The sequence below is a fragment of the Ctenocephalides felis genome, unplaced genomic scaffold (genome assembly GCF_003426905.1).
Source record: "Ctenocephalides felis isolate EL2017-DRISC unplaced genomic scaffold, ASM342690v1 CF-g0.4_SCAFFOLD_01170, whole genome shotgun sequence".
In the NCBI taxonomy this organism is placed as follows: Eukaryota; Metazoa; Arthropoda; class Insecta; order Siphonaptera; family Pulicidae; genus Ctenocephalides; species Ctenocephalides felis.
In genome coordinates, this window is record NW_020537324.1 from 62,890,379 (window position 1) to 62,903,758 (window position 13,380).

At 27.4% G+C, this 13,380-nt stretch overlaps 1 protein-coding gene across 2 annotated transcripts in view; it reads left to right on the forward strand.

Moving 5' to 3' along the window:
- Nucleotides 1-12,957, forward strand: part of LOC113366480 (homeobox protein extradenticle) — a 159,288-nt gene extending 146,331 nt beyond the window's left edge. The window contains exons 2-6 of one of the 2 annotated variants that reach the window (XM_026608087.1): nucleotides 6,680-6,832; nucleotides 9,109-9,305; nucleotides 9,388-9,531; nucleotides 11,284-11,488; nucleotides 11,846-12,957. In XM_026608087.1, the coding sequence (XP_026463872.1) occupies nucleotides 6,680-6,832; nucleotides 9,109-9,305; nucleotides 9,388-9,531; nucleotides 11,284-11,488; nucleotides 11,846-12,027 (881 nt within the window). In that variant the 3' untranslated portion in view covers nucleotides 12,028-12,957. The remainder of the gene's footprint in view (nucleotides 1-6,679; nucleotides 6,833-9,108; nucleotides 9,306-9,387; nucleotides 9,532-11,283; nucleotides 11,489-11,845) is intronic. The other variant, XM_026608088.1, reaches the window with a different exon arrangement.
- The last annotated feature ends 423 nt before the right edge of the window (nucleotides 12,958-13,380 follow it).

Genomic DNA, 13,380 nt, shown 5'->3' on the forward strand with positions numbered 1-13,380 from the left:
ACCACAATATTCAATCCATGCAAAATATAAATTTTATGCATTTTTTACAGAGTTAACACTAAATAACCTTGATCTGGTATTTTGTCAGAACTTTTCATCAGCAGAGTTGGAATAACTATTTATTTATTTATCTCTGTAAAATTGCTTTTTTAAACTTAATTTACTATTTTATTTGCTATTTTTTATTTTTTTAACCTTTTACGCCAGGGTGAAGGTTCAGTTCGTCATTTTTACCCTACTGTTGAATCTGACTTAAAATCAACAATACATCTTATAAAACAATTAAATAACGTATACTTAAAAATTATATTTAGTTCTTGTAATTTAAGCAACAGTGCTCACAACCAAAACAAATAACAACGAAAGAAAATACTTTTGTTATGGATTTTCAAACGTTGTTTTTTTCCATAGCAATTTCGTAAGAGTTAAGGCGATGGTTGGGTATATATTTTCTTCCCTCTACTTTCAAATATTGTTGTTAAAAAAAAATCTTAATTTTACTGGTTTTTGAGATATCGGTGGCATACCTTCTTACCCGCTTTACCCTATAATAAAATTATTGAAATTTTATAAACATGACATTGACAAATTATAACTAATCCATTGTAGAAATGCCTTTTTACTGTTATGTATCACGTGTATTTTTTAATGGTAGTGTTGCACAAAAATGCTATGTTTTATAATAATGCTTCCACTATAAATATAAAATAAAACAAAAATAACAAATTTTAATGGACCATGGTAACTTCTTTAGATCATTTAGTTAAAAATGTATCGAAGAAAATTTTTTGTTTGCCAAAATTCCTGGAAAAACATTTTTATGTCACACATATTAGATTGACATGGCCCTATATTGAAACTTTTTCTTGACTACTCAAGAAATTTTTAGGTCAATTTGTCAGACTTATATGTGCGACATGGCTCATGTAGAACTTCTCAGCGTCAGACACATATGACTAATGGTGATTACTTAATTATCTCGTCATTAAATCACCATTTATATGGTTTGTTTGGTAAAGATTTGCTTAGATTAGAAGTGTAAAAAAGTAATATATTGTTAGAATTGATGGCTCTATTTTATCAAAATATATTCTGCGATTATAATGAAATAGCATCAATTTAAAATCGTTGTAATTTGTAAATGTTAAATAAATTTGATTTAAATAAATAATATGATACAAACTATATTCAATCGCTTTTACAGTACAATGTATTTTTGCAGTGTAATATTTTTTTTAACAAATTAAGTAAATGTTACCAATATAAATTCTTTAGATATCTTAAATATATATATTTGTTTATTCAAATTGCTACAATAATATTTGTAATAGTGCTTTAGTTGTGGCTTACATATATTTTTATACTAATCTAAAATATTAATAATAGTGCATATTATAAAACTATATTTTAATTTATCAATAATGCCACCAAAATTTTTTTTGTGAATGTACGACATAAACAGAACACGAACCTTACCTATAACACCTATAATAAAGAACAAAATAAAAGTAACAATTTTTTAACGTTTGTCTTACAATTACCTAGTACATTTTTGTATAATACACCAATAAATCAATTATCTACATACTGTTCAATAAGAATTTGACTTTTTATTTAATTAATTCTTTACGTAACGCTAATTTGTATTTTTTTCACATTTGCCGCTTCAAGTGACGCCGAGAAACGAATACCTGTTTTTTATAGATGCATAAAAAATGTGTTTTACATTTATACGATTCGTTCCGCAGTTTGGATACAACAAAAAAAAACTTTATGCATGCCCATATAATAATATATGATGTTATTTATCTCGAATGAATCTGAATCGTTGTTCCGAAAAGAAATTTGAATTGTGGTTTTATAAAAGATTTGTTTGATCGTGGGACATATGCAGGGTTTATGAGAATTTCTTTTGTGTACAGTAACGAACGCATGTAAGTTTTTTTTTTCATGTATCAGTAAATTATGTCGTATGAAATACTATAATTTCGCTGAATATCGACTAAAATGATCTTCATTTGTATGAATTCTCAATTTTGAGTATTGCAAGCTAAATGTAGAGAATCTATATGTAAAATTGAAAACTGTAAATCAAAACATAATACAAAGAAATTAGTATACAATTTGCCTAGCAAGCAAATAAAAACAAGTCAATTTGTCCCCTTTTCTTGCACGTGCAATTTATTTTATTACCTATTAATTTTTAGCTTTTTTAATTTAATTTGATTTATATGAAGGACGTTACATGAAAGCATAATTTTGGGCTCAGATTTGCTTTTTCGTAATTAATCGTTGAATAAATTTCTTTTGAAGATTTTGATAAAACTTTTGTTCATGATCTTAACGAAGATCCTCCTAAAATATTATAAGCCTAGAAAAAGTGATTTCATTATCAAAACTCATAAACATTTACAATAATGGGCCATCTCAAAGTTTCAAAATTCTTTCGTCACAATTTTAGAAGTTACTCAATCTCATTTTTGGTAGTTTGTGAAACTTGTGAAAAAAAGCTACTTACACTTAATGATATTATTTCTCCTAACATTTGTCAATATAATGAAAGAAAAGTTCTGCAAAGGTTAATTAATAAAACTGGTTTGTTTGGTAAAGTTTTGCTTAGATTAGAAGTGTAAAAAGGTAACATATTTTTACAATTGTTGGCTCTATATTATTAAAATATATTATAATCAAATAGCATCAATTCAAAATCAGTGTAATTTGTAAATGCTAAATAAATTTGCTTCAAGTAAATAAAATGCTACAAATTATATTCAATCGCTTTTACAGAACAATGCATTTTTACAGTGTAATATTTTTTGTAGCAAGTAAAATATATGTATAATATTATAAATTCTTTAGATATTTCAAATGTGTCTATTTGTTTATTCAAATTGCTACAATAATATTTTAAATATTTATAATAATTACCATATTTAAAATAACGAATTCATATTTTGCGCGAAAATCTCCACATGCACCATGTTAAAGCAACAAGCTACTTATACACCTAGTTAATATTATTTCTACTATGAATTAATTTTTGTATAATATTTTGCCATTGAAGTGTTCAATTATCAACAAAAATATTTAAATTATTTTGTTTCTAGACATTATTCCCTTAATTTAACATTAAAAATATTTATTTATTAGAGACCACATTGTCAAGTTCTGAGAGCAGTCAAATAAAGGGAATTAGATATGGCGGCGAGAGCAGCAAAGACTTTGAGGCATCCGTACTCTCGAACTATTGATTTTACAAAAAAAAACGGTTATGGAATGAATTGTAGAAAATTTTATCTACATTCGTACATAGCTATTTTTATCGTAAAATGAGCTGGAAAGGAGATATTTAGAAAAAACTGTTTTTGACGCCATTTTTCCAATATGGCGGCGACTTACCGTAAAAATTCGAGGTAGCAAAGTTGAAATTTGTAAAGAGCCTATGGGACTATTATAGCATATTCAAAAATTTGTTCATATAATGAAAAGAATTAGTCTGAAATCGTTTTAACAGTAGGGGGAGATTGGGTACGGTTGTGCCACTTTTTCATCGACAATAGTTTTGGTACCAGTTAGCTATGAGTAAAGTAAATTAAATAATAATTTGTACTACTTGTACTACTACTTGTTTGTCTACTTAGAAAAACTTAAATACTGTCCTTTAATACGACGTATTAGTCATATAATCATATCATCGTTATTAGTGAAATAAATTATATACTCAAAACTAATTGCTAGTAATTATTTACTAGTACAGCAAAATAACAAAGAGAGATCTATCTGAAATTGAACAAAAAAAACCTTTGATTCTTTGAATGCAATGCGGTCTACGAATCAAGTCAATGCAATAATGGAAACTTGCTCAAACCTACATACTTCGTCTTTTTACTTTTGAACCCTATGTCAAAGTCAGTATAGTTTAGGAGGCAACCATCAATCACGTGAGGTTTTTACGGAGAATATATCACGTATATTTATTTTTTACCTGAATTTTTTTTTAAAAATATCCAAACATTTTCAAAATAAATCAAAAACTTTACAATTGTTTCTCGTAACTAAAAATACACGTAATGTTTCTTGGGGGAGGGGGGGTTGGATTGATTTTGAATATCACCACGTTTCACAAAGAGGGGGGGGTTTAAAAATTCTTAAAAAATCGATCACGTGATTAATGGACTTTCCCTTAGCTGTCATGGCGATCGTCACTACCGGGCCTAGAAAAACTGTATCAAGTCTACTCTACAATATATTTTTACAGTGCTATAATTTTTGTAGTAAGTAATATATAAGTTCTTTAAGTCTCATATATCTATTTATTTATTCAAATAGCTACTCAAATATTTTAAATATTTATAATAATTACCATATGTAATATTCCGCACACAATTTTTTACGAACACCAGTTATTTATGTGGTGTTATCATTCCGAACTTTATTCGACTTTAAAAGTATGTTTATTATCATAATTACTACTCGAATGCTTTTAGTAAGTGTGAAGCAGAAACGTCTTAACTACACCGTGAAACAGTAAAAGCTTATTATATTTTTATGATACACTTAAGCAACTGATAACAGCCGTTTTCTCGTGATGACGCGTGCGGCTATGGTTGCTTTTAGTGAGTAGTAAATGCGCATATTCTATAATATTTGATGGGACTTTTATTCAGTCCTCTGTCTGTCTGAACGTCTGCCGAACGATTTTATGGCGAAGGGGATTCCTTGGCCAAACAACGAGATCAATTCCCTAAATTGATTGGTTGGGAATGGTTAATATTTATTTGTACTGAAGACGATGTAGAGATTGTTGAACTTGGTAGAAGATCTTACTTTGTTTGATGAACAGTAAGTGAATATTTTACGTAAAATAAAGCATCATTAACAATGAATACATTAATGTTAATGAATCTAGACAATTACACATTCAGTTGGCAAACTGTCTTACTATTTTGGATTTGAAAAGAAAACAGCGATTTAATTACCAGAATTAAGAAGTTTTATTGTTCTATATAGCGAGTGAACTGAAAACATATTTAAATTTTTCATTTCAAATCTCTTTCTTACTCAAACCAAAAACATTTGATTTTCATTTAATGATGCATTTTTTTTATTGATAAAATGTACTATTTTTTAAACCGATGTTTCTTCGAATGTTGATTTTTTAACTTCCCGTTGGGAATTATTGTAATCGTCCAAAGATTTCTGAACATTTTGGCATACCTCAGAAAAAATGGATGTGTGTATGTATGTATAGATACAATTTTTCGCCCACGTTTTCGGGCGCACGGATCAACCGATTTGAATAATTCAAAAAACATTCAATTCCTATTGATAGTTAGATGTGCTGATTAGTTTTTGGCAAAGGCAAGTCCAGCAGTTACGGAGATACGAAGCAAAAAGTGCAGAAAATAGAAACCGAGTTTTTGAGAGAACAGAGTATACGATTTGAATGATCAAAACAATATTCAAGGGAGAAATGGTGATTAGTTTTTGGCATAGGCAGGTCCAGCCATTTCGAAGATACAGAGCTAAATGTACAAAACTGGCTCACTTATATAATTTAAATAAATAATTTTAACTTAGCAATTCAGTTTTTATAATTCTTATAAATATTAAACAATGCTACAGTATTCATAATAATGTATTCGAAAACATTTAATATTTCTCGAACATTTCGTTACGGTACGGGAAGTTCCAGCAATTTGCCTTAAGGCACGATGCCATAAACTTCTACTTATTTATTTTATTAATAACAATCAGAACAGTTGTTTTAATTGATATTAATTAAATAGATTTATATATATAGTAGTTAATCAAGTGGGTATATACTGCAATTTTACTGGACCAAGTTAATTAGTCATATTTTTTTAATCTTCTTACTCCTGGTGTATGGTGCAGTGGAGTGAAATTGAAGTGATTTTCTAATTTGTGATGATTAATGGATCTTTTACGTACATAATTAGTGTTAAATATGTTAAATTATTTAAAAACTTTTGGATCCAAATATGAAGCATTTAAAAGTATAATTAGATATAAAGATAAATGTTTAATATCATAATTTAATGGTTTAACTTATAAAATCAATTAGTTTTAATATTACATTTACCTTTCGCAAACATTCTTATGCAAAATACTCAAATATAAATTATATAAAACGCCATATATTTAAATCCAAAGGTTTAAGTGCATGTATTAGCACACCACGTATTATATATCAATTTTCTTTACACTCTGGTAGTTCAGTGAAACCGGTTATTCTGTATAACTACATTATCACTTACATGATTGATTAATCTATAAATGTTTAGAAATGTACAGAAATTGATATATCATGATAACCGATGTACATAAATTTGCATTCATTACAAAAGAGTTAACATGGAAAATAAGTATAAAAATATAGCTAGCGTATCACTTGTTAATTTAAGGCCATATAATTGACCAAGCTAATTCAAATCTAATTAAAACATAAGTGATACATATAATAAGTGGTGATACATTAATATTGATATTAATGTTAATAATATTTTTCTAATTGTAATTAGTTTAGTTTGAATGCATTTTTGCTCTAAATATCTTTTAGATAAAATAAGATAATTCACAGATAATAAATTAGATAATTCACAGTATTAGTAGAAGTGACTTTTACCAAATGTGACTAAATTTCAATTTAATTTTTCAGTACTGTCCCTACGAAATACGCAAGAGGAAGAGCCTCCGGATCCACAACTCATGCGCCTGGACAACATGCTGATTGCCGAAGGCGTTGCCGGTCCCGAAAAAGGAGGCGGTGCCAACGCGGCGGCTGCAGCAAGCGCCAGTGCTGCGAGTCAAGGTGGGCTGATCACTGAATTATTAATACTTACATTTAATTTAAGAACTGAATTTATAGTCTGTGTCAATAAAAACTTCATGAGGTTTTTATAGAAGTTTATTTGATATCCATACAGTTCGGCTAGAGACCTAACCTTTATACTAAACATTAATTGAACTAAATAATTAAATACAAAACGTTTTTAATATAAAACTAATATAGACTACTTGTAATTGATATTATTCTGATTGTATAAGTTAAATCGATATTTCTTTTGTGCATTCATATTTACATTTAATTTAAGAACCAAATTTATAGTCTTTGTCAATAAAAACTTCATGAGGTTTACATAGAACTTTATCTGAAATCTATACATCTGGCCTTTATTCTTTGGAAAAATACTGAAATTTATAACTAAGTAAATAAACATCGTTTTAGTATAAAACTTATTAGTTTTGTCACCAAATCAGTGGTTTTCAACCTTTTTTGCAACGCCTCCCTGCTCTAATAAAAAAAAATTTGTTGCGCCCTTCTTAATTTTTTTAACAATTTAATTAAATAAATACTCAACTGATATAATATTATTATGAGATAACAAATTAATATGCAATATTATGTAAAAACTAACACTTTTTGCTTATTTTTTATTGTCACTTCAAAAATGTTCGTTATTTTTGAAAATAGTATTCTGATATACACGTCCTCCTTAGAACATCGCCTCACAGGTTGGAAACCGCTGCTCTAAACTAATAAAGTACTACAGTTTGATATTATGTTAATACTATAAATACAATCATCATTTATTCGTTCTTTTGAATAAATTCAAATTACAATGTGATATTTTATTATATAAGTTTCAATTTTATATTAATATTTCAAGTAATAACACATTTAAGTACTTTCTAGTAATTGTTCATAGTTGAAACATTATAGACATTTATCTATTTAATTTCATTTAGCTCAAAGTAAAAATATAAAATTATTATTAAAATATTCCTTTGATGAACTTACTTTAGTTAGACCATTTCAGGTATTTTTCTCACAACATTATTGGCACTAATGGCCTAACACTTTTTCTAAAATATATGCAATGTATATTACTTGTAATAGTATATATATATATATATATATATATATATATATATATATATATATATATACCAGCTGAGCCGACAAATGTTGTCCTGTACCCGTGTCTTCAATTCAAAAATTCCAATTTTCCTTATTCATTTTCATGAATATATTCTAATACTAATTCTAATTATACTAGACTCCTACTTTAACCTAAATTTAAATTTCAAGTGAATTAACATTTCTGACAGGTTACTATTCTCATGTGTCAAAACGTTTTCAATGTCAAACAATGATATGTTGTTTTTTGCATTTTTTTTTCATTTATTTTTACAATAGTACTACATAATAGTTTTATAATTCATGATATCTTAAAAATTTTGCTTAACAAACTCCAAAAAGATTTATCAAAATTCTAATAACCGTGTAGGAGGAGTTCGAATTCATACAATCTGTATAGAAGAATTATATATATAAGATTATATATTATATGTATATATATAAATCAAACGCTTATATTATAAACGTGTTTTTTGTATTTGAAAAGGAAGAAAAAACTATTTAAAATAATAATAAATATATATTATATTATTTACTTTGAACTTATATTACATGTTTTTAAAAAAATCATTTATAAGCTAAAATACTTAATATTTAATTATTTAATGTTATATAACGTTTTTTTATTATTAACATATTATACATTTTTATATTTCAAACAGGCGCGGGTGCCTCGTATTAAAAAAAATGATAACACGTAATATTATTTAATGTGATTAAAATGTTAAGATTTGTTACTTCTTACATACTATTAATTTTATTTAAAAATTTCAGATAAACAATCAAATTAACAATATTATGTAATTTTACTGTTATGGTCAGAAAGCAACATTGTCAATTATCATAAAATGCTTACCAAATTTTACTTGGTATTTTATAAACCATTTTTAGTCGACTTTGTGAACAAGTCAGTGTACTTCTACTGATAAATATTAATCCTATTGTAACTTACGAGTAAACAAAAATAATTACTAAAAACAATGAGATTGATCAGATCAATATAACGAGATACAAATTATCAATATAGAATATAACTATATTCATTTATTTATCATTTTAATTCAATTTGATTAAAATTCTTATTAAGATTCTTACAATTAGAATAATATTATTTTATTACAATTGAGCCAATTTAATTGGGGTTTTCTGTATTTTGATTATTAAAGGATTTTCAGATTACCTCGGCGGTCCAGGACAACCAGACAACGCTATTGAACATTCAGACTATCGAGCCAAACTAGCACAGATCCGACAGATATACCACCAGGAATTAGAGAAATATGAACAGGCATGCAATGAATTCACAACGCACGTTATGAACTTACTACGAGAACAGAGCCGCACCAGACCCATCACACCTAAAGTAAGAAAATAAATATATATATATACTCACCTGTATTATTGTGATATTTCATATTATTATAATATTGGTTGTTTTTTTTTAGGAAATCGAAAGAATGGTACAGATCATACATAAAAAGTTCAGTTCTATACAGATGCAGCTCAAACAATCAACATGTGAAGCAGTTATGATATTAAGATCTAGGTTTTTAGATGCACGGCGTAAAAGGCGTAATTTTAGTAAACAAGTAAGTTTTTATTTGCTTGAAAAAAATAGAGTTTTTGTGGATGTATACAATGAAACTGATCAAGTTATTGGTAAACTCTGTTGGCACTATTTACTCGACTACTCGAATCTCGAATAATTAGTAAGCATTTCAGTTTCAATATACAGTATACCTCGACTTACGAGTGTTTCGAGATACGAGCCGCCAAAAGAGCGATTTGTTATTTCGACATACGAGGAAAATTCGAGATAACGGCTTTGAGCGAGTAAGTAAAATGAAACTATGAAAAATTTCATCAGTTGTACCGATGATTTTTCTACCATAGAAATATTTTGGCTGTTTTATGATAGTAAATTATTTTATATTTAGAAAATTAATTATATATTAATATTAATTGTGTAGTAACGATTTACCCACGCTAATATATCGAGGATTATTTTAACATTTGAAATTTTGTGTATACATTAATAGTGATTGTTCAGTTATATATGTTGAGTTCGCGTTTTTGTGCTTTTTGAACATTTACAAAATATTATGTAGTTTTATCTTATTACGACGGATCTAAAGAAAAGAGTCATGTCTCTTGAATTAAAGGGTGAAATTATTGAAAAATATGAGGTTGACAAGGATATAGAATCATAAATATGTTCTGTATTTAAACAGAAGGATTTATTAAAGGGTATAACTCCAGCAAAGGGCCTTATAATAATTTACTAGCAGGTTTCTAGGCTTTAAAAGTTAGTTAAAGTCCTGAAAAAGTTGCAACAATTTAAGCATGGGACTTATAAAATGAAATATGTCTTACTCATTTCCGCAATATCATGAATGAGCAGGAAAAATCTATAATTAAATTAATAAATATTAAATTTATTTTTAATATTGAAAAAACTTAACAAAAACTAAAGTGCTGGAACGAATTAACGACATTTCAATGTATTTATATGGATAAAAGTGCTTCGAATTACGAATGATTCGACATACGAGCGTGGTTACGGAACGAATTAAACTCGTATGTCGAGGTACCACTGTATATATGTGAAATTTGGAAAGTTATAGACACTTTTCAAATTATTTATGTATATGTTAGTGAATAAGTCTATTTGTTCTTAAAGAAATATTACCAAATCCTCATTAGCCTTCAACCCTTCTTAATATTTATTAATCAAATACAAAAATAAATACTTTAATTTGTATTGATTTTTATAACAAGCCTCTTTTTAGGACCCAATAATGCTAAGATATATTTTTTTTATAAATAATTAAATTTATATTATATATAATATTGAATTAATATTATATATAATATTGAATTAATATTATATATAATATTAACACTTCCCACTCGCGAATTCCCAGATTTATATGAATTTTGCCGCCGGAGCAGCGGCATCTGAAACGAAAGGGTTAAATTTATATTTTATATAATATAATTTTCAACTTGAAAAAACAAAAAGCATGAATTTCTTTTGATAAAATATTTTTAAATACAAATGTTTCAGATATAGTAAATACATATGTTTCAGAGGAAATGCAACAACACTTCACTATGAAGACTTAAAATAAAATAAAATTGTTGTATTTATGTAAATATTTATCACAATTTAAGTAACATAAAAAATTTTTTACTAGAGAAATCAAACTAAATATATGTATATATATATCATTTTAATGATAAGAGAATTCGATTAAGAGAGAAACTATGCTTGTTTTATATTAATTATTTTATATTAGTATTTGAATTTTTGTACTCTATATTTCAATATATTTTTCCAGGCAAGTGAAATTTTAAATGAATATTTCTACTCCCATTTGAGCAATCCATACCCATCAGAAGAAGCGAAAGAAGAGCTGGCTCGAAAATGTGGTATCACAGTTTCACAAGTTTCCAACTGGTTTGGAAATAAACGTATTCGGTACAAAAAGAATATAGGAAAAGCTCAAGAGGAAGCAAACTTGTATGCTGCCAAAAAAGCAGCAGGTATTTGATTTTTTATCTAGAGAAATTTATTTTTTATTGAATAAAATGTTATATTCAAGATAAAGCTTAAGAGCAGAGAAAGACTTGGTAAACTTTGCTCATTTATAGATGCATATTTTTTGTTGTGACCAGATATGAAGTTTGAAATCTGTACTATCATATACAATCTAATTTGATATGAAATATGTGGTTTAATATTTTTCATTATTTGATAGCAAAATAATTGATACTTTCGATTTAGCTAAACAAAATCCCTTCACTTTGGATTAGCAGTTATTTAAGGAGCTTTGTAAAAATCAGTTTTCACAGTGTATCAAGTTATTAATATTATTTAAAAATTAATTTTATTATTTTCAGGAGCATCACCTTACTCAATGGGAGCTGCTAGTGGAACAGCGACACCCATGATGTCACCGGCACCTCCTCAAGACTCCATGGGATACTCTCTAGGAGGTGGTGGTTACGGTGACGCACCCCAAGGCTATGGTGATGGTTCCATGGGCGGATATGATCCTATGCATCAAGATCTGTCACCATAACTCGCCAAGAAACCATTTGCATCGAGATATTCTTCCCATGATGATCTGTATAAGAATGAAGTGCTTCCACCACAGTATAAAAGGCAATTTTACACCACTGATGTGATAGGTCCTGAAGATATAAGAAACTCTGTGAAAAATTCCATCAATGAAGGTTACAAGAATGATTTGTTCACCATGCAGTCATATGATAATGAAATGTTAGCTTTGGCGAGTAACGAAGAAAAATCAATTCCTCTGAATTTGAATATGGGATCTAATATGTTTAATAGTACTGCGGATTTTGGATTTAGTTCTCACTCTGAAGATTTAGATAAGAAACTGATCTTGTGCCCAAAAAGTGAACAAATGTGAAATAATGCCAAGTGGTGTAGCAACTCAATACTTACGTCAGATCACAATGTATTTAAGCTTCTGAGTTTTAGTTAACCTAATGAGTATATGTGGTTTTTAACTCTGTTTGTTGCTGTATTGGATAAAAAGTATTTAATTTTAAATTTAGTATAAAACGATTCTAAACATGTGAAAAAGTTTCGATGTTACAAATTACAGTTGCTTATACAAAAATATCATTAAAGCAAAATGTGTGTGATAAGTGATTACTATTTAATTCGATTGTGGGTTATAGCTACTTAATAAAAACATTAGTATAATTTTAGATACCAGTACAATATAAAGCGTTGAAGAACAGGAGTTATCGACGATTGCTGTGCAAATTTATGTTGACCAAGTGGCTGAAAATTATGTGGCATCTCAATTAATGTAAGGTTCTTTTATATAAATTAGTAATAGATATTATATTTTTGTTTATCAAATTTATTTTGATTATAAAATGGTAGCTCCGGTATCAAACTAACGATAAGTTTACTGGATATACAATTGTAAAATAAACTGTTTCTATTATTAGAAGCTAATCAATGTTAATTATCTGCCCACATCTTTTGTGTTTTGGTCTGATTGTTTGGTAAATTTTACTTTATTTCGTTATCTATTATTATTTTGTGAAAAAATATTTTATGCAAAACTGTTAAAAAAATTTATGTTGCTGTAAAAACATATTTTATTCATAAAACTTTTTATAATATAAACAAAAGAAATTTGATCAGTGAGGTGCTTAAGCACTTTAAACATTTGTAATTTCTTATTGCGTATATTAATATTTTTGTTGGAATATTTTTCAATTGGAATTATTTCTTAATTTCCTTTTTAAATCATAATATAAGTAAAACAAAGCGATAAAAATAAAAAATTAAATCACTAAAACCCAGACACGACAGATTGAATATTTGTCTTGTACATATACGTATACATAAGGTGCCTGAACTATTTGAAAAAGATACTTTATGTAATAAT